The sequence below is a fragment of the Tachyglossus aculeatus genome, chromosome 4, assembly GCF_015852505.1.
Source record: "Tachyglossus aculeatus isolate mTacAcu1 chromosome 4, mTacAcu1.pri, whole genome shotgun sequence".
NCBI lineage: Eukaryota > Metazoa > Chordata > Mammalia > Monotremata > Tachyglossidae > Tachyglossus > Tachyglossus aculeatus.
Window position 1 is genome coordinate 64,376,268 of NC_052069.1, and position 20,837 is coordinate 64,397,104.

A 20,837-nucleotide genomic window follows, 5' to 3' on the forward strand; every position below is an offset into this window, starting at 1 on the left:
GTTTGTTTTTCCCCCCAATCACAGACCTGTGGGTAGCAAAAGATATAGAATGATTTGAGTCTTGGGGGACCCAAGTCACTCATTTTGTTCATTTGTTATTTTAGCAACTATAAGTCTAATAAAAAAGTAACTTACATCCTGCAAGTGTTCTAAATTTAAGTTGTTCTTCAGGTCCAACACGGCATTGTCTTCCTGCAACTGTGGCTTGTACTTTTACAGTATACTCTGTGTAGGGCAATAAGTTTTCTGCCGTGTAATTTGTTTCTTTTACTTGTATTGAAGGAGAAACGTCTTTTTCCCCTAAGGAAAAGTTTTAAAAGGCCAGAAATTAGTCAATACATTTTCCCAAGTTATACATATTTTTGTTGCAAAAATAAGAATATGTTGAAGCTCAATAAACATACATAGCATTCTGGTTTTTAGAAACATTCATGATAAATGACTATCAGTTTCAGTGTAAAATCTGAATTCACTATTCTTTGGGAAAACTAGGAATGACAAACTGCACGAACCTGCATTTAATAAATAATAATGATGGAATTTTTAAGTGCTTACTATGTGTCAGGCACTTCGTTAAGAGTTGAGATGGAAACAAGATAATTCAATCAGACAGTCCTTGTCCCATATAGGGCTCACAGTTAAAGATGGAAGGAAGTACTTTCTTCCCAATTTATAGATGACGAAACAGGTCCAGAGATTTTAAATGACTTGACACAGGTCACATAGCAGTCAAGTAGCAGAATCAATGAATCATGAAAATGGGCATGGTGTTACTTTATTAAGTATTCATTGAGTTTTTAATACATTTAGAGCACTGTACTAAGTTCTTGCTAAAGTACAATCACTGCCTTTAATAAGTTTACAATGTAACAGGGGAGATAAAATTACATTCAAAAAGAAGAAGAGAATGTAAAAGATGGATATATGGACGATTGAGTACTTAAATAGTTAAAGTCAAAATGTACAGAGGTGCTAAAGGGGGATACGAGTGTGTAGGAATTAACATGGCATAAATTCACTGGGATGGTATCTGGGGGATATATAGGGAAAAGTGAAAATTAATGGAGAAAGGAAGAAGAGAAAACTTCACACCATGACTACGGGGTCCAGGGCAGTGCTAAGCCTCACCCATTCTCCCTCAGGGAGACACCAGACTTCTTCGTATGTGGCTCTCAATCCTCATATACTGCAGTTAACAGACACTGTTCAAGCCCTATTGTTAAATTATAATCAGTAACAGTTTACTGGTTAGGTTTGGTTGCATGCCAGATGTCCTTCTCTTATTTGAAAGCAAACAGTTTGTTGGTGAGTCTAGCTAATTAGCACATTGGACAGGGGCACGTAATTGCTACTTCGTTTCTCAATCACTTTTCTTAATTTTCAACATCAAACCTCCCAGAATAGTCAGCTTTCCTTATATTGTCACTGCAGACTAAGTGCAGTGTGGGCAGGGATTGTCTCTATTGCTGAACTGTACTTTCCAAGCACTTAGTACAGTGCTCTGCACACAGCAATCACTCAATAAATGATTGAATGAATGACTGGACATTGAGTCTATCCAAATTTTAATAAAACTTTCTTCTTATTGGAGTCAGTTATGGAAAGGATATATGTACTGGTTATTATAGCACAGCACTTTGGTTTTAGAGGTGGTGTAGGGCTTTGTTTCCTCATTTGAGCACAAACCTATAGGCAGTTTGGAAGGCTTATAACAAAACGTTGTCTCACTTTGAAACATAGCTTGTAAGCCTTCACTTAGAGGAGGAAAGATTTCCACCAAGGAAGTTGTACATGGCAAATGTAACACTTCTTTCTGTGAGTTACTTTGTTAAGGTCATGAAAGCTATGCTCTCTATGCTATTTCATATGCCATTTTTCTTTATTGAGTGCTTACTCTGTGTATAGCACTATACTAAGCACTTGGGAGAGTACAATAAAAGTTGGCCCAACTTTTGGTAGACACTATTCCTGCCACAAGGAGTTTATATTCTAGAGGGGAAGAGAGACATTAAAATAAATTATGGATATGTACTTATGTGCTGTGAGCCTGAGGGTATGTAAATATGAAGTGCTAAAAGGGTCCAGACATAAGTGCACGGGCAACACAGAAGAGAGAAGGTTTAGGAAAATGAGGGTTTTGTTTAGGAAAATGAGTGCAACCCCAAAAAAGCTGTGTTTGTTTCCAAGGCAATGGAAATGCCACCCATGCCAGGCTGAAACTCTTCTCCAGGAACAGCACAATACCCTATTTTCACAATATGCTGAAGAGGGTGGAACACTGATCTCCATGGTTTTAATTACTTTTCGTTCAAGGAGTGATGGCATATTGTGAACTGAAAAAGCTTTATTATAACAAAACTTGGGGTACATTACCTCCCTTCAAATGAATGATATATTTGTCAAAAGGAGCAAAATCAGGATTTTCTGGTTCTTCCCATGTCAGCAAAGCACTGACGTTTTGTTTCAAAACATGAAGAGACCGTGGCTTTCCTGGGGCTGGTAAAAACAATAGGAGAAATTGAATAATTCTATTAGCAGGGAAAATATGTCTCAAGTTCTGTAGTGCACAGCATTATTGTGTAGTGTTTGAACTATAATTTAAATATCTGTTTAAGGGAAAACTTCTTTGTACAGACTACATTTGGGGACACAATGCTGTGATGGTTCTATAATAATAATAATAATAATGGTATTTGTTAAGTACTTGCCAAGCACTGTTTTAAGCACTAGACATTCAGGTGTCCCTAGATGAGATTAGAACATAACCACGGTAGTCATTTGGCATATATAGAAAATGGACTCAGTCAACCCAGGCCCTCGGGGATCCTTAATCTACTTTCTCAGACCCCATTTTAGACTAATGAACTGACCCAGGCCCTCCAGTTTCCCCAGTCTGAAGGAGTCAGTTCCTTGCTGGCACTATATATAATTCTGAGGACTCCATAAGCAGTGGATGGCTTCTAGGTGGTTCTGGATTCTAGATGGTTCTAGATCACTATGGGCCCCACACACTTTTTCCAAGACCTTGTAGAGGGCTTGAAACCCCAAGGCAACATGGGGGACTCTGAGGCTTCCAGAACCTACTGGACCCTGAGGGCACAAGCCGTGCTCCATTCTCTGTGCAGAAACCTAAAACATTAAAGTGAAAAACTCTCAGCTAGGACTGTAAATCAGCACCAATTTGGGGGTAATTTGCACCCAATTCTCATAGGGTAGAAGCTTCCCCATTGGACTTAGGCTGATTCCTCGGAGACTAAAATAAATCTTCTGTGACTCTTAGAACTATTCAATTATGTTTCAGAGATTAGACGGCCCTCCTATGGCTAGAAGACTTAGAGAAACGTCCCCAAATTCACACCAGAGTACGATGGGATATTCCATCAAAGCAGGATGGCATAGTGGTTAGAGAACAAGCCTGGGAGTTAGACAGGCATGGGTTCTAATCCCATCTCTGCCACTTGAGAAACAGCATGGCTCAGTGGGAAGAGCACAGGCTTTGGAGCCAGAGGTCATGAGTTTGAATCCCGGCTCCGCTACATGTCTGCTGTGTGATCTTGGGCAAGTCATTCACCTTCTCTGAACCTCAGTTACCTCATCTGTAAAATGGGGATTAAGACTGTGAGCCCCATGTGGGACAACTTGATCACCTTGTATCCCCCCCACCCAGCGCTTAAAACAGTGCTTTGCACATAGTAAGTGCTTAAATGATATCATTCTTATTATCATTCTTATTATTATTTGTCTGCTGTGTGATCTTGGGAAAGTCACTTCACTTCTCTGGGCCTCAGTTACCTCATCGGTAAGATGGGGAGTGAAACTGCAAGCCCCATGTGGGACAGTGACTGTGTCCAACTTGATTTGCTTGTATCCGCCCCCCCCCCCCCCCAGCACTTAGTACAGTGCCTGACACATAGTAAGTGCTTAACAAATACCATTATTATTATTACTATTATCCCATGCCACATATTTTCTGTTCTGGCCACTCCATTCACACCTCCTTTGAAGAGTGTCTCCTGTCCAATGTAAGACTCATTCTCTTCTGGGCTCAACTAACACGGCCAGCTGCACTGCTGGGAAGGCAGACATCCCTTGTCTTGTCTAGCTAATATCACTAGCAGACCGGTGGGGAGGGGACACAAGAATAAAATACCAATATACTCACGGCCAAAGTCTGTTTGGAAAGTTATTTGGGCCAACTCTGATCCATCATACGTTGCTTTGCATTTATATTTTGTATTTGGGGTTAAACGTTGTATTAATAGACCACATTTTTCTCCTGAAAGATATAGCCATATTTATGACTCAAAATGAAATGACAAACACACAATTCAATCATGGAAGAAACTCTACTTTTAGATAATTTAAAATTCAAGGTTACTTGATTGCATATCTGCCTTGTTTTGTGAATTACTTTAAAGACTGATATTGTATTTGCAAAAGAATGTATCTGCACATTAATAATAGTAGTTGTAGTAGTAATAGCAGTAGTAATGGCATTTATTGAGATCTGCTCGTTGCAGTAAGCTGTATTAAGCAGAGCTTTCATGAATTGTCAGTGAAAAGATAGGTTAGACTCACTGTACTCTATGCAAAGTTCAGTGAGTTGTTGCCTAAAAGAAATGAAGGGTTACAATGGATACGTGAATATTATTTAAGACCTTTCCATATGTTGATACATTATCAGGGAAATTACCTTGTGGTTCTATCACCTGATAGGATAGAGAAGTCAAAAAATTTTATACCACGAACAATTTTCACAATTTTATTCTGCATTTATATCCAGTTGATAGCATTCCTTAGTCATTTTTAAACAAGTGAGCAAATAGTATGGAAAATACTCTAAATTTTGCATTTATGAAATACAATGGAAACTGTTGATAAAGTCATTTCTCTGAGTGAACTTCAGCAAAAATGTAGTATTTTCATTTATCTTATTGCACTGATCATGCACTTATTATAGCAGTAGTTAGTAGCAGTAGTAGTGTATTATATCTATAACATTTCAATTTATATTCATTCATTCAATCATATTTATTGTGCGGTTACTGTGTGCAGAGCACTGTCTCCCCCTCTAAACTGTAAGCTCATTCTGGGTAGGGAATATATCTATCAACTCATTGTTATACTGTACTCTCCCAAGCACTTAGTATAGTGCTCTACACACAACAAATGCTCAATAAATACAATTAAATAGTAGTAATAACAGTCATGTTATTTATTGAGGACCTACTGAGTGAAATAAAAGATATTAGGCATTTGGGAATATGCAGTAGAGACAGGAGACATTTTCCTGCCCACAAAGAGCTTACATATTAACCAGAGAGACTGACTTTAATATATTTTCCAGTAATGGAAATATGATTAATTAATTGAATGTTTAATTAAATATATAGGTGGGGTTATGCTGAGAATGTATATATATATACACATATATATAAATGCAAGATGTGGGCTAAAGAACTGATATAACATGGTAATAAGTACAGAGTAAAAACAGAATTATTAGATCCGATAATGTCCCTGTTGCATATTCATTCATTCAATCGTATTTATTAAGCGCTTACTGTGTGCAGAGTACTGTACTAAGCGCTTGGGAAGTACAAGTTGGCAACATACAGAGACGGTCCCTACCCAACAACGGGCTCACAGCCTAGAAGGGGGAGACAGACAACAAAATAAAACACATTAACAAAATAAAATAAATAGAATAGTAAATATGTACAAGTAAAATAGAGTAATAAATCTGTACAAACATATATACAGGTGCTGTGGGAAGGGGAAAGAGGTAGGGCAGGGGGGTGGGGGAGGGGGAGAGGAAGGAAGGGGCTCAGTCTGGGAAGGCCTACTGGAGGAGGTGAGCTCTCAGTAGGGCTTTGAAGGGAGGAAGAGAGCTAGCTTGGTGGATGTGCCGAAGGAGGGCATTCCAGGCCAGGGGGAGGACGTGGGCCAGGGGTCGATGGCGGGACAGGCAAGAATGAGGCCCAGTGAGGAGGTTAGCGGCAGAGAAGCAGAGGGTACGGGCTGGGCTGGAGAAGGAAAGAAGGGAGGTGAGGTAGGAGGGGGAGAGGTGATGGACAGCCTTGAAGCTGAGAGTGAGGGGTTTTTGCCTGATGCGTAAGTTGACTGGTAGCCACTGGAGACTTTTGAGGAAGGGAGTAACATGCCCAGAGCGTTTCTGCACAAAAATGATCTGGGCAGCAGCATGAAGTGTAGACTGAAGTGGGGAGAGACAGGAGGATGGGAGATCAGAGGGGAGGCTGATGCAGTAGTCCAGACGGGATAGGATGAGAGATTGAACCAGCAGGGTAGAGGTTTGGATGGAGAGGAAAGGGTGGATCTTGGCGATATTGCAGAGGTGAGACCGGCAGGTTTTGGTGACGGATTGGATGTGAGGGGTGAACCAGAGAGCAGAGTCGAGGATGACACCAAGGTTGCGGGCTTGTGAGACGGGAAGGATGGTAGTGCCGTCAATGGTGATGGGAAAGTCAGGGAGAGGGCAGGGTTTGGGAGGGAAGATAAGGAGTTCAGTTTTGGACACACTGAGTTTTACATGGAGGGCAGACATCCAGATGGAGATGTCTTGAAGGCAGGAATAGACACAAGCCTGAAGGAAGGGAGAGAAAGCAGGGGCAGAGATATAGATTTGGGTGTCATCAGCGTAGAGATGATAGTTGAAGCGGTGGGAGCGAATGAGTTCACCAAGGGAGTGAGTGTAAATAGAGAACAGAAGGGGACCAAGACAAGGACTCACAACTGGGGAGTAAAAGAGGCACTGCACAGTTACAATAAATTGTTACAGCAAACTAAAAATGCAACAATATAAATGGAAAAAACTATTAATAAGTAGCTGAACAATGCTTGGAAGGGGGCAGTGCTCAGGCTATTCCCCCACTCCAAGTCAAGGCTCTTGAATTGATTAATCAACCCATGGTATTTATTGAGCATTTCCTGAGTCAAGCACTATACTAAGCTCTAGGAAAATTAGTGTAGACACAATCCCTGCTCTCAAGGTTGAGGCAATGTGGGGTGGGGGAGAGGGAGTGGAGGAAAAGGAGGGCTTAGTCTGGAAAGGCCTCCTGAAGGAGGTGAGCCTTCGGTAGGGCTTTGAGGGGCAGGGGGAGGAAGGTGTGATTGTTATGTGTTATTGTTATGTGTCTCCCCCTCGTCCCCCTCTCCATCCCCCCACAACTTACCTCCTTCCCTTCCCTAGAGCACCTGTATATATATGTATATATGTTTGTACATATTTGTTACTCTATTTGTTTTACTTGTACATATCTATTCTATTTATTTTATTTTGTTAGTATGTTTGGTTTTGTTCTCTGTCTCCCCCTTTTAGACTGTGAGCCCACTGTTGGGTAGGGACTGTCTCTATGTGTTGCCAACTTGTACTTCCCAAGCGCTTAGTACAGTGCTCTGCACACAGTAAGTGCTCAATAAATACAATTGATGATGATGATGATGATGTGTTTGTGTTGTGTGTTTGAAGTGCAGGGAAGGGTGAGAAAGGGCCTACTATCCTGGCTCTGGAAGCGATGATCCCCCCCATGGCCCACTCCCCAAGTTTGAACAGCTTGACTTTCCCACTTCAAAGGCAATGTAAAAATTAACAATGACTCTGACCCTCAACTTCACCTGCTTAATAATAATGATGGCATTTATTAAGCACTTACTATGTGCCAAACACTGTTCTAAGCACTGGGGAGGTTACAAGGTGATCAGGTTGTCCCACGTGGGGCTCACAGTCTTCATCCCCATTTTACGGATGAGGTAACAGGCATAGAGAATAATAATAATAATAGTGGCTTTTGTTAAGCACTTACTATGTGCAAAGCACTGTTCTAAGTGCTGGGGAGATATAAGTGTGAACAGGTTGTCCCAAGTGGGGCTCACAGTCTTAATCCCCATTTTACAGATGAGGTAACTGAGGCTCAGAGAAGTTAAGTGACTTGCCCAACAAGTGGCAAGTGGCAGAGTAGGAATTTGAACCCATGACCTCTGACTCCAAAGCCCATGCTCTTTCCACTGAGCCACGCTGCTCCCCACCAGCCATAAACCAGGAGTGAGGTTTGGGGATACCTGGGGCTGAAAATTCCCCAAATTCCCCAAATTCCATGCACACAAAATCCCTCAAGTGAGCACTTGATCCCAAGGTTAGTGGGTTAAGGTCCACTGTGGACCTTAGAGGAATTTTCCACCCAAAAACTGTTATTCAAAGTTCCAGACAAAAGACAATATTGACCCTGGGGAAATTTAGTTTTGTCTTCCCTAATAAAATAGTAAATGTTTATGTTTGAAGCATGGTAATTTTTTTCTCATTTTTGTTGTTATGGTACATGTCAACAAAGAATAGGGTCTTCTCTACTAAAAAAGCCTGTCATTATGTCTGCTGAAGCAACATGGGTACAGAGTAACAACAATTGAAACCACAAATCCATTCAACTTTAAAAAGGGAACAAAGCATTCTTACCACTAGTAGGTTGATGTTCATGATAATCAATATCACCACATGGGAAATTCAAACTGAGATTATATCTTTCTGTATTACAATTGTTCACAGCTGTGTTCCAAGTACAGTTTTCCAGACCTATGAAAATAAATGCAATTAAACAGATGTAATCATTACTTTATACTATTAATGTGCTTCCCTATTTTCTACCAATATTCAACGTATTCCAGTGACACAGAAGGTTGGCTTTTACCTTTTTTTTTTATATTATCCTGAGGGAGGAAGAAAACACTGTCCTCATCCCAACACTTGCTAGGAAAGATTATTCCATGATAATTCCATGTTAAAAGATCCCAAACCAACCCCCATTGTGCTGGGAATAAAAGCTTCTTTTATCACTCTTCCAATCACTCTTCCCTGCTTCAAAGCCCTACTGAAGGCTCACCTCTTTCAAAAGGCCTTCCCAGACTAAGCTCCCCTTATCCTTAGCTCCCCCATCCTTCTGAGTCACCTCGACTCGCTCCCTTTAACCTTCCCCCCTTCTCCCCGCCCCCCAGCACTTATGTATATATCTATAATTATATTCATTTATATTGATCCATTGACTGGTTTTGATGTGTATATATCTATAATTTTATTTATATTGATGCCTGTTTACTTGTTTCAATGTCTGTCTCTCCACTTCTAGAATGTAAACCCGGTGTGGTCAGGGATTATCTTGCTCTACTGCTGAACTGCATTCCAAGCGCTTAGTACAGTGCTCTGCACACAGTAAGCACTCAATAAACATGATTAAATGAATGAATGAAAAGCTTCTTCCATACACTGTTGGCCTCTTCCATCAGTGCTGAGAAAAGCTCTGGTGATAACCGCCGCCTTCCCTCCTGCCATCAAGGGTTTCTTCTCCTGGACTGTTCCATGGACACTGGGATTCTTGACTCTTCTCTCTCATTCAACCCACATATTCAATCCCTCACTAAATCCCGTTGGTTCCACTTTCACAACATCACTAAAATCCACCCTTACCACTCCATTCAAACTGCAACCGTGTTAATACAATCACACATCCTATACCACCCTGATTACTATATCAGCCTCCTTCCTGACTTCCCAGTCTCCTGTCTCTCCCCACTCCAATCCATACTTCACTCTGTTGCCCAGATCATTTTTCCACAAAAATGTTCAGGACATGTTTCCCCACTGCTCAAGGACCTTCAAGGGTGGCCCATCCATCTACACAACAGAACAAAAACTCCTCACCATTGGTTTTAAAGCATCCAATCACCTCACCCCACTCCTATCTCACCTTGCTACAATCCAGCCTGCACACTTTGCTCCTCTAATGCTAACCTTCTCAATGTACCTTGATCTCATCTATCTCACGGCCAACCCCTCACACATGTCCTCCCTCTGGCCTGAATGCCCTCCCTCCTCAAATCTGACAAACAATTACACTCCCCCCACCTTCAAAGCCTTGTTGAAAGCACATCTCCTCCAAGAAGCCTTCCCTAAGCCCCCTTTCCTCTTCTCCCACTCCCCTCTACATCACTCTGCCCTGCTCCCATTATTCATTCCCCCTCCCAGTCCCACAGCACTTCTGTAGATGTCTGTAATTTATTTAGGTATATTAATGTCTGTCTCCCCTTCTAGGCTCTAAGCTCACTGCAGGCAGGGAATGTGCCTGTTTGTTGTTGTGCTGTACTCCCCCAAGCACTTAGTACAGCACTCTGCACACAGTAAGCATTCTATAAATATGATTGAATGATGATGATGATGATGATGATAGCACTTGTTAAGCACTATGTGCCAAGCACTACAGACCTGAATTAATCCTCAACAACAATATGTGCACTGGAAAAGGGCTCACAGACATCTATTGCTGTGGAGGAGCCTGGAAATAGTCTGTTTGCACTCACAAAATTGTCAGCAAAGTTATCAGCAAAAACCCTATCAGTTCACATCGACAATGTGAGTGCTTCGACCACGTATAGGAAGCAGGTAGCGTGGTATTTAAGCATTAACTATGTGTCAACCACTGTTCTTAGTGCTGGGGTAGATGCAAGGTAATCATTTGTCCCAGATGGGGCTCACAGTCTTATTTCCCCATTTTACAGATGAGGTAAGAGGCACAGAGAAGTTAGGTGGCTTGCCCAAGGTCACACAGAACAGTTTTGTTCTCTTGTCTGTCTCCCCCTTCTAGACTGTGAGCCCGTTGTTGGATAGGGACCGTCTCTATATGTTGCTGACTTGTACTTCCCAAGTGCTTAGTACAGTGCCCTGCACACAGTAAGTGCTCAATAAATACAATTGAATGAATGAATGAAGTGGCAGGGCCGGGATTAGAACCCATGTTCTTTAACTCCAAGCCTTTGCCCTTTCTACTAAGCCATGCTGCTTCTCCAGAAGCTCTCTGCTACAAAAAAAAAAACATGCACAGAAGACTTTGTTCCATATATTTAAGTGTAACAGCCATTTTGTGTGGGGTTTTTTGGGATTATTGAAAGGATGAGGAAGTTAGTGAATGTAGTTCAGACCAATTTATCAATGCAACAGGTAAACCAAATCAGAGGCATACCTGCTGCCTTAGTGTGGATGAGCTCCTCAACGTCTTATGCAGAGAGGCAGCTCACAATACTGCACACTAATTCACTAAAGAGGTAGCCATTCTACCCAACAACACCCTTAGTTTTTGGATAGGTTTACTCAGGAATGCACTGATCATACCATGTTGGAGAAAAACTAAAAAAATGTTCTAAAAATAACCCAGTTCATCCAAACAAGATACATTTGAGGTTTCTGATGAATTTTATCCTTATGATTTAATATAAATTTTCTATATATGAACTATTACTTGCTAGAACACTAGATACTTTGATAGCCCATTATCAAAATCAACATCAGTAGTATTTAAGAGCACCTATTGTGTGTAGAATACTTTATTGAGCACCTACTGTGTGCAGGGCCATGTACTGGGTTTCTGCTGGGTGTACAGCATTATATTAAGTACTTTCTATGTGTAGAAAACTTTAGTACGAACTTGAGAGAGTACAATAAAAGTGGAAAATATGGCCCTAGTCCTCAAAGATCCTACAAACTCATGAGAGAAAAGAGTAAGGCACAAGTTAAACATGAACTGTCCAGATAGGAAATTTCAGCAAATTGAGTAATACCACTCTATTTGATCCAGGATAGTCAGAGTTAGGCACTGAATGACTGAATACCCTTTTTTCTAGAGAAAATTTTCTATCTGCCATAGTACAAACTTTATGTTTTGCTATCCAGTTAGATAGCTGCTGGTATCAGGAGCACGGAAATTTCACTCACTGATATTATTTTAAATAATGCAATTTTGAAAGTGCATATTCACTTGTTTAAAAAGTAAAAAAAGCTTAGAAGAGGACAATGCATTGCACAATGCAATGGCCATTTATCTTCGCTTATTTTACAAACACAATATTTAATCAAATGACTGACTCTGAATAAAGCACAGGAGTGGATAAAATAATTCATGGAATACACAGCCCTAACCATACCCCAGTATCCAAATTACTTTAAGATGATTGTGTTCTAGAAATTTTTGTCCAATTCAGTGTAACAGGGCCCACAAGTGTTAGCTAGAGCTAGTCTCAGTGGGTATTCATTCTGAGACTACATATTCATGTATCTGATAACATCACCTAATATATGTGTTCTGATGGGCCCAAGAAAATGTCTCGTTGCATCTGATGCCTGGGGTTGCTAGAAATTCTGTATTTCCCCTGAATTCTGAATCCCGAGCCATTGCACAGAGACTCTCCCTTGCCTACTTCCTTCTCTCCTTACCCACATACTGCAAACCAGCAGTGAGGTTGGGGGAAATCTGGAGATGAAAATGTCCAAGCACAACCCATATGATGCCCTAAAATGCTGACTTTGCCCATTAAGCAGTTAGTTATCATCAGTCCAGTGAGACCTATAAAGGAATTTTCCTCCAAAAAAATCCCATTCAAAAATCTAATCCTGGGGATTATTTGTTTTCTTTCCTCATTTAAAAATAAATATTTGATGACTGATAAGTGGTAGAGAGTCAACAGAATATTGTACTATATAGTACAGTATAAAATACTTCCTGGGAAATGCCCACGTGAATCTGCCACTGAAGCAGTTATGGGCAAGACAATATACAGTTCATTAAGAATGAAACAACAAAGTCATTAATCTTTAAAAGAAAATGTATTCTTACCACAGATTAGATGAAGCTGGTCTACACTGCAATTAATAGGCTTGAGATTCCAGGTGATGGTAATAGATGTGTTTGCAGTAGAGTTGTCCACAGATGTGCTCAAATTTAACTGCTCAGAAGCTGTGAAGATCAAGACAATTACATTAATTATTGCATTATATTATCAATGAGCTTTATTATTTTCCAACATTCAAATTTTCCAAGTGATCTCGGTATTGGTATTTACTTTATTTTTCTCTATTCTTTTCTCTTTTCCCTTGCCAGAGAAGAAAGACATGCTCTTTAAGTTAATGTTAGCTGGGTGAGAATGCCAATGCAATTTTAACATTCTGAAACCGAACAGGATGAATGACTCCATTTCCAACACTGATGTCACTCTAAATTTCCAGGCCATACCCCCAATCCGGGGGTGCAAGGAAATCAACATCTATCAATCACTCAATAAAAATAATTTTCTGAACACTTACTCTGTGCTGAGCACTGCACTCAGCATAGAGCAAAGGACCGGGAATCAGAAGATCAGGGTTTTAAATCCCAGCTCTGACACTTGCCTGCTCTGTGACCTTGGGCAAGTCACTTCTGTGACTCAGTTCCCTCATCCATAAAATGAGTAAATATCTGTTCTCACTCCCCCTGCAGACTGTGAGCTTCCTGTGAGACCAGAACTATGATGGATCTGATTATGTCTACACCAATGCTACGCAAAGTGTTAAATGTGTAATAAAGCCTTAACTAACACCACAATATTATCCTTATAAGGTGAGTACAATAGGGCTAGAAGATGTCAATCTTCTAGCACTGAAGCTCTGCTCACCACAAAACAGATACATGGAGTAGGAGATGTGAGAATTAACAATAGCAGGATACCTAAGCAATTGAGAGCTGCCACTGTGAAAATAAAACCAAGGAGGACAGAGGGACATTTTAGAGACACAGTAAAACAAAACATCAGGCAATGCTCATCACACCTGAAAACAGAGAGAGTTACAGAGAAGAGACCAGCATGACATACTGCTATCAAGAAAGGAGAGTTTTTCGAGCAGAACTTTTGTAACAATTGGGTCAAGGAAGCACAAGCAGAACTATGCCAGGCACTGCAAACATCAAATGTAAAAACACAGGGAAAAGCATTTTCTAATGCAAAATATGACAGAGACTTTGAGTCTCTCATTGGCCTTTTCAATCTCACTCACAGGAAAATTTCACTGTCATTGGTGTCTTCTAACATTTAGAGTAATTATATGTGCATACACATGCATATTATACATATATATACATATATATATGAACAACTTACATATACATTATACCAACCATAAATGCTTAGTACAGTGCTTTGCACACAGTAGTGCTCAATAAATATGATTGAATTAATGAATGTTTTCCAGTGTTGCACTGTCCTCTATTGCTCCATCAATGAATCACTAGTAGGTATTGATTGCTTACTCTTTGCAGACCACTGTACTAAGGACTTAAGTACTTCAAGCGCTTAGTACAGTGCTCTGCACACAGTAAGCGCTCAATAAATACGATTGATTGATTTGGGAGAGTATAATACAGAGGTAGTAGACAAATTATATAAGTGTCTGTCTCCCCCTCTAGACTGTAAACTCATTGTGAGCAGGGAATGTGTCTGCTTATTGTTGTTTTGTACTCTCCCCAGTGCTTAGTACAGTGCTCTGCACACAGTAAGTGCTCAAGAAATATGGTTGAATGAATGAAAACCTGCCCTCAAGGAGATTACAATCCAGTGGGGAAGCCAGATACTAAAATAAATTACAGGTAGAAGGAAGCAAATATGTGTATGCGAGTGCTACAGGATGACAAAAGATGGGAAATGGGGTGGGGAGCTGAGAAATTACTCAGGAAGGCCTCCTGGAGGAGGTGTGATTCAAAATGTCTTCAAAGGAGGATAAAGTCACGGTCTGCCAGATGTAAAGGGGGAGGGAATTACAAGCAGAATTAAAAACATAAGAGTTTAGCATCAAGAGAGAGGAGAGACACACATAAAGATGAAGCCCAGTAATAAGGGTGACTTGACAAACAGGAATTCTCCAACATCATTCTCCAAATATTTAGTGTGAACACACATTTTTGAATGTGTACTAATCTAACTTTCAGATTGGTGTGTCCATTTATAAGCTGTGTGTGAAGTTGAGATGTACGGTAGTGTGCTTGTGAAGACGATGTGTGGTAATGCATCAGTATACACGTGAAAATTGTTTTGTCTAGGTAATTTGAATTTAAAAAAATAATTTTGCCAATAAGAGCAAGGCAATTGGCGTCAGAAGAAGAAATGGCATCAGCTCTCGGGAATTGATAGGAACTTTTAGTTCTAAGTCTCTAAAATAGTTAAGAAAAAGAATAAGAAAATATGGTGGAGGAAGGTAATTAATTACCTAATTAAACGTTCAGAATATGAAAGGAGTGCCATAGGGAGCCTACAAATCAGCCACAATTCCCAATACCTTAAAGGTCTAGGCAAAAGGACAGATTTCCTAACCACTCCCCCATAACTCCACGCTTTTTGTTCTGCTGCATGTATGGTCCCTCCCCATTGGGATTCACACACACACACACACACACCTCTAATATGTCCACTAAATACAGTAAAGCTTCAGAGTACAAAGAGTGCTTACTAGGAGGAGCAACTTTGGAAACTTCAGATTCACATGAGGCATTCTTTATCACAATTGTGTATCCTTTACATGGCATTATACCATAAATTTCCTTCTCTCCTTTTTTTCCTGTAAAGTTGCACTGATGACAATGTAAGGTGATATTTTCACTACTATCTTCATGAATATCCACGTGTACTTGAAATGATTGACTGTTGCTGTTGTACATGTATTTTCCAACTGCAATTTTGCCTGAAAGACAGAATTGAGATAATTTAAAATATTTGTTTCAAAATTAATACATTTTATACAGTATTGCCATGGTAAGTAGCTATTTGCAATTTATTATAATGAATTTGGTAGTTAATAAAATATCTCACTTCCATGAAAGAATATCAAAATTATTAAAGGTTAGAAAGGATACACTTAGAGAAATTAAGCTAGGCATGGCTGTGCATCTTGTGGGAAGTTCCTCTAAACTATGGTTTATAAATCTGTTCTTGAAACTTGCCAAATATGCTTGCTTATCTCGGTCATTTTACACAGTAATTTGTTCAGTAAACAATCCAAATTTGCAATTTAATAGTTTTTTAAAAAGGTGGCAAAATAATGCTACTAAAAGTCAAGTCAACTGTTTGAGCTGAAATAGGCATTTTTTTTCCTTTCTGCTACATCTATGAGTAGGAGAAGCAGCATGGCGCAGAGCACGGGCCTGGGACTCAGAAAGTCATGGGTTCTAATCCCAACTCCACCACTTGTCTGCTGTGTGACCTTGGGTAAGTCACTTCACTTCTCTGGGCCTCAGTTACCTCATCTGGAAAATGGGGAGTAAGACAGAGCCCCAGGTGGGACAACCTGACTACCTTTTATCTACCCCAGTGCTTAGAATAGTGCTTAGCACATAGTAAGCACTTAAAAACTATTATTATTATTATGAACACTGACATCTATAACTAGGTGCACATTAAAGGAGCTCACCATACAGGAATGGCATACTTAGAAAAAATTTAGTCGTAAGATGACAAGTTCTCTAGGTCATCCATCCATCTAGCCAGTCCTGCACCCACCTACTCATCCATCCATCTAAAAGAACAGGATTTCCATCATTACTATAAGAATCCTGATTGAGGTTCCATGACATTTGGACATCTGCTTAGCTCTAGACTGGCTTTGAGGGATGGCTGGAAAGTCTCACCCATTTCACCTACTTCTCTTTGTAGCCCTGTCTCCGGAGGGAGCATAATTGAGAGACCTGAGAAGCAGGGTGGCTTAGTGGGAAGAGTACAGGCTTGAGAGGCAGAGGTCATGGGTGCTAATCCCGGCTCTGCCACTTGTCAGCTGTGTGATTTTGGGCAAATCACTTCACTTCTCTGTGCCTCAGTTTCCTCATCTGTAAAATGGGGATTAAGACTGTGAGCCCCAAGTGGGACAACCTGATTACCTTGTATCTACCCCAGCACTCAGAACAGTGCTTGGCAAATAGTAAGTGCTTAACAAGTACCATTATCATCATCAATTGTAGCTATAGAGACCTAGGAAGAGGGCCCAATGGCTAGCCCTCTTCCATTCCTATCCTCCTCCGAATGATTTTATTCTTTCCTCTTCCTGTAGCAGGTGCTGAAGACCACAGTGGGAAACACTATTATTCCCCCATCTCCTATCAAAATACCTGTTGCTTCCAGCAACATCATAACAGACACTTTTTTATTATGTGCGTGTGTGTGTGTGTGTGTGTGTGTGTGTGTGTGTGTCTCGCATGATTGTGTATCACTATGGGTATGCATATGTGGTCAAATATTTATAATGTCGAAAACAGAACTCCTCCCTGTCGTTTCCAACACTGTAGACAACTACCTTCCCTGTTTCACTAGCCCATAATCATGGCATTATTCTCGACTCATCTCTCATTCAACCCACACATTCAATCACCAAATTCTGTCAATCCTACCTTCACAACATCACTAAAATTTGCCCTTTCCTCTCCATCCAAATCACTTCCATGTTGATCCACCTTGACTATTCAATCGTATTTATTGAGCACTTACTGTGTGCAGAGCACTGTACTAAGTGCTTGGGAAGTACAAGATGGCAACATAAAGAGACGGTCCCTACCCAACAATGGGCTCACAGTCTAGACTACTGCATCAGCCTCCTCCCTGACCTCCTCGTGCCTTCTGTCTCTCCCACTCTGGTTCAAATTTCACTCTGCTGCCTGGATCATTCTTCTAAATACTGTTCTGTTCCTGTTTCCCCTCAAGAACTTCCAGGGGTTGCTCATCCACCTCCAACTCCTTACCGTCAGTTTTGAAAGCACTAAAACAGCATTTGCCATCCTGCCTTAGCTTACTGATTTTCTACTACAACCCAGTCCACACATTTTACTCCTCTAATGCCAACCTACTCTCTGTACCTTAATCTCATATGTCTTGCCACCAACCCTTTGCCCACATCTTCCCTCTGGTCTGGAACTCCCTCCCACTTCATACACAAAAGATGATCACTCTCTCCAGCTTCAAAATCTTACTTAAATCACATCTCCTCCAAAAGTTCTTCCCTGATTTAAATCTTATTTCCCTTACTAACTCTCCATTCTGCATCATTCATCTTGATATTCATCCCACCCTCAGCCCCACAGCACTTATATCTGCAATTTATTTTAAAGTTTAGACTGGAAACACATTGTGGGCAGGGAATAGGTCTATGAACTCTGCTATAGTGTACTCTCCCAAGCACATAATACAGTGGTCTGCACATAGTAACTGTTCAGTATCTACCACTGAATGAAGTATGCTTGCTTGAATGTGTACAGTTGTGGTTAAAACCTCATGATATGAATGTATTTTCTATACATTCTTCTGCCTGTATATGTTTGCTGAGAGTTTACAGGCCTGGATGAATCCATTTTTGTTTGCATGAGCAAATCGTATATGTTTGAGTGCCTCTGATGTCCATGTATCCCTTTCTACTTGTCATGTCTCTGTCTCAACAACGGTATTGAGTGTATGCCAGTGGAGAGTGAAGCACTGTATTAAACTGCTGTGTGTATGGTGTCTGTCATTCACAGTGCATGATTTGGCCAGTTGAAAAAACTAAAGGTATTTGAATGAGATGACTGTCAGTGTTTTCTTCATTCTGACTTAAACTTACCACATTCCTTCTTGGGAGGTTCTGTAACTAGAAAGAAAATAAAATGAAGTTATAATTGAGCATTTAAAAAGGGTATTCTGACTATTCAAATACTACTAAGCAAACACAGATGACAGAGGCCACTCTACGGTAGAGTTAATGTATGCAATATTGTACCTTCCAGGGGAGCTCAGTAAATGTTTACTGATGGTGATTATTTCATTCTCCAATACTCTTTCCTGAGAAGCAGCGTGGCCTTGTGGATAGAGCCGAGCCTGGGAGTTGAGTTCTAATCCTGTTCTGCCACTTGTCTGCTGTGTGAACTTGGGCAAATCACTTTTCTGCCTCAGTTTCCTCATTTGTAAAATGGGAATTCAATATCTGTTCTCCCTCCTACTTGATCTGTGAGCCCCATGTGGGTCAGAGACTGTCCAACTTGATCATATCTCTCTCAGGGCTTAGAACAGTACTTGGCCCACAGTAAGTGCTAAACAAATATCACAACTATCATTACTATTATTGTTATTATTATTACCAATAACAATAAGCTAATAAAAATATGAAGAAAACTGATTAAGAATAGGATTCCTCAACAAAAAGCCAGATGAAAACAAGGGCCAATTCTTAATGTGATGGGAACGTGTCTACCAACTCTGTTATATTTCTCCCAAGTGTTTAGTACGGTGTTCTGCATATAGTAAGCACTCAAATATGATTGATTGATCTCTCAGTTTGGGTACTGGACCTCTCCATCATAGCTCTGACACCTTGTTGCCACAATGTCCTAGAGAGACCCTCCATTCATTCACATTTCCCTTCACCAGACCAACAGCAAAGCAGGATACACATCCTGAGGACACAAGAGGGATGTAGTAAGATCCTGTCTTTGCTAAACCTTGGACCCTTCTGAAGCTTCCCTATGATCCTTCAGGACATCATAACCACACAATGGAAAAAAAAAAAAAACGGTACCGCGGGAAAACCAAGCAATCTAGAATTGTAATGGCCATTGTTCTGGACTCTTTAGAATTATTTTGATAGCCTATAGAGGCTGCCTTGTTTTACTCTGAAAAATACAAACAGTTGAAAAAGAAAATCTCTGGTTTTAATTGCTCTAATGTTAAAGCTTCTGGGAGCTATAGTAGGTCATTTATCTGTTGCTTTTCTGTATACCTAAGAAATGAAACATTGAGGTTATTGATAGGAAAGAAACCAAAATAACAACAAGTGAAAGTAAGATCCCATGCATGCATTATGATGCTATGACTGTGTGCGAGTTTGTCACCTAAAGCTGTGGAACGGTCAGGAGTTGAGATCATGGCAGGTGTAATGCTTGCAGGTGCAATGCTTGCTGAAGTGTCCAGTGAGGTTGGTGAGATGGTAGTAAGTATAACGTCTGTAGGGAATAAAGAGAATACATGAGTGTTAGTCAGTGTCTGTCATTTTGAAGGGGAAAGGAAATATCTTCCACTAAGTTCTTGAAAAGTAAAGTAGATTTCTGATTTGGAACTTTTTTGATAATAATCATACCAAAGCAGGTTGTAGAATTTTTTAAATGTTATAAACAAGGTATCAATATTTGTTTGAAGTTAAAAAATACATTTACCTCTGGTTAAGTACAAGCATATGCTGACAGGAAAGTTTCTTGATTAAAATAGTTTTACCTTATATCTTCTGCAGTTTGAAATGCTAATTTACAGTTAAAAAAATCAAAGCGACTGTGGCCATCAAGAAGAGAGTTTTGATTTGTTTTCTAATAAATCCAGAAAACACCCCTGAATTAATGCTTCAATAACTACAAAGATTCTTTGAGTACAACAGGGAATCAGACAATGACATAAATTTTACTGGGGAACAAAAGAGAATTTTCCAGGGTTTCCAGGGCTCGTCTCATTTTGTCCACCCCCACTCAGCTAATGAATCAGGCCGACCTGAAGCGTTAACTGTGATGTTGATGGTGGGAGTGAGTTGGGTAAGAGACCCAGTGCTTGTGGGTGACGGACTCGAGTCTTGGTTCTGCATGGAGATTGAGCTTGCGGGAGAGGTGGTGAGTGCACTCGTGTCTGTTGAAAGAAGGGAAGTAGAGCTGTTATTTCTTCTTACCCGACAAAGACAACTGTCTGAAATTCAAGGTAAATGAGACCGCTGCAGTGCTTTGAATGCATTTTAGGGCTTTCGTTCAGGATTGTCATCACTGTGAATGAAACCAGTCGCCTAGACAGCAAGCTCGTTGTGGGCAGGTAACATGTCTACCAACTGTTATACTGTACTCTTCCAAGCACTTAGAACAGTGCTCCACAAACAGTAAGTGCTCAGTAAATATTACTGACCAGTTACAACCCCCCAAAACTCCCTGACTTCCACCATCCAGACTGACCAGTGCTCAGCAGCCATAGCTGGAATCCTAATTGTCTTTCGTTGA

At 40.4% G+C, this 20,837-nt stretch overlaps 1 protein-coding gene across 4 annotated transcripts in view; it reads right to left on the reverse strand.

Moving 5' to 3' along the window:
• Positions 1–20,837, reverse strand: part of PTPRC (protein tyrosine phosphatase receptor type C) — a 178,696-nt gene that overhangs the window by 50,926 nt on the left and 106,933 nt on the right. For 2 of the 4 annotated variants that reach the window (XM_038745369.1, XM_038745371.1), the window contains 8 exons: positions 19,701–19,811; positions 18,437–18,463; positions 15,311–15,541; positions 12,672–12,791; positions 8,471–8,587; positions 4,163–4,276; positions 2,374–2,496; positions 136–300 (listed from right to left, as the gene is read on the reverse strand). In XM_038745369.1, coding sequence (XP_038601297.1) covers positions 136–300; positions 2,374–2,496; positions 4,163–4,276; positions 8,471–8,587; positions 12,672–12,791; positions 15,311–15,541; positions 18,437–18,463; positions 19,701–19,811 — 1,008 coding nt within the window. Of the gene's footprint in view, positions 1–135; positions 301–2,373; positions 2,497–4,162; positions 4,277–8,470; positions 8,588–12,671; positions 12,792–15,310; positions 15,542–18,436; positions 18,464–19,700; positions 19,812–20,346; positions 20,479–20,837 lie in introns of all 4 variants that reach the window. The other 2 variants (XM_038745372.1, XM_038745370.1) reach the window with 2 other exon arrangements.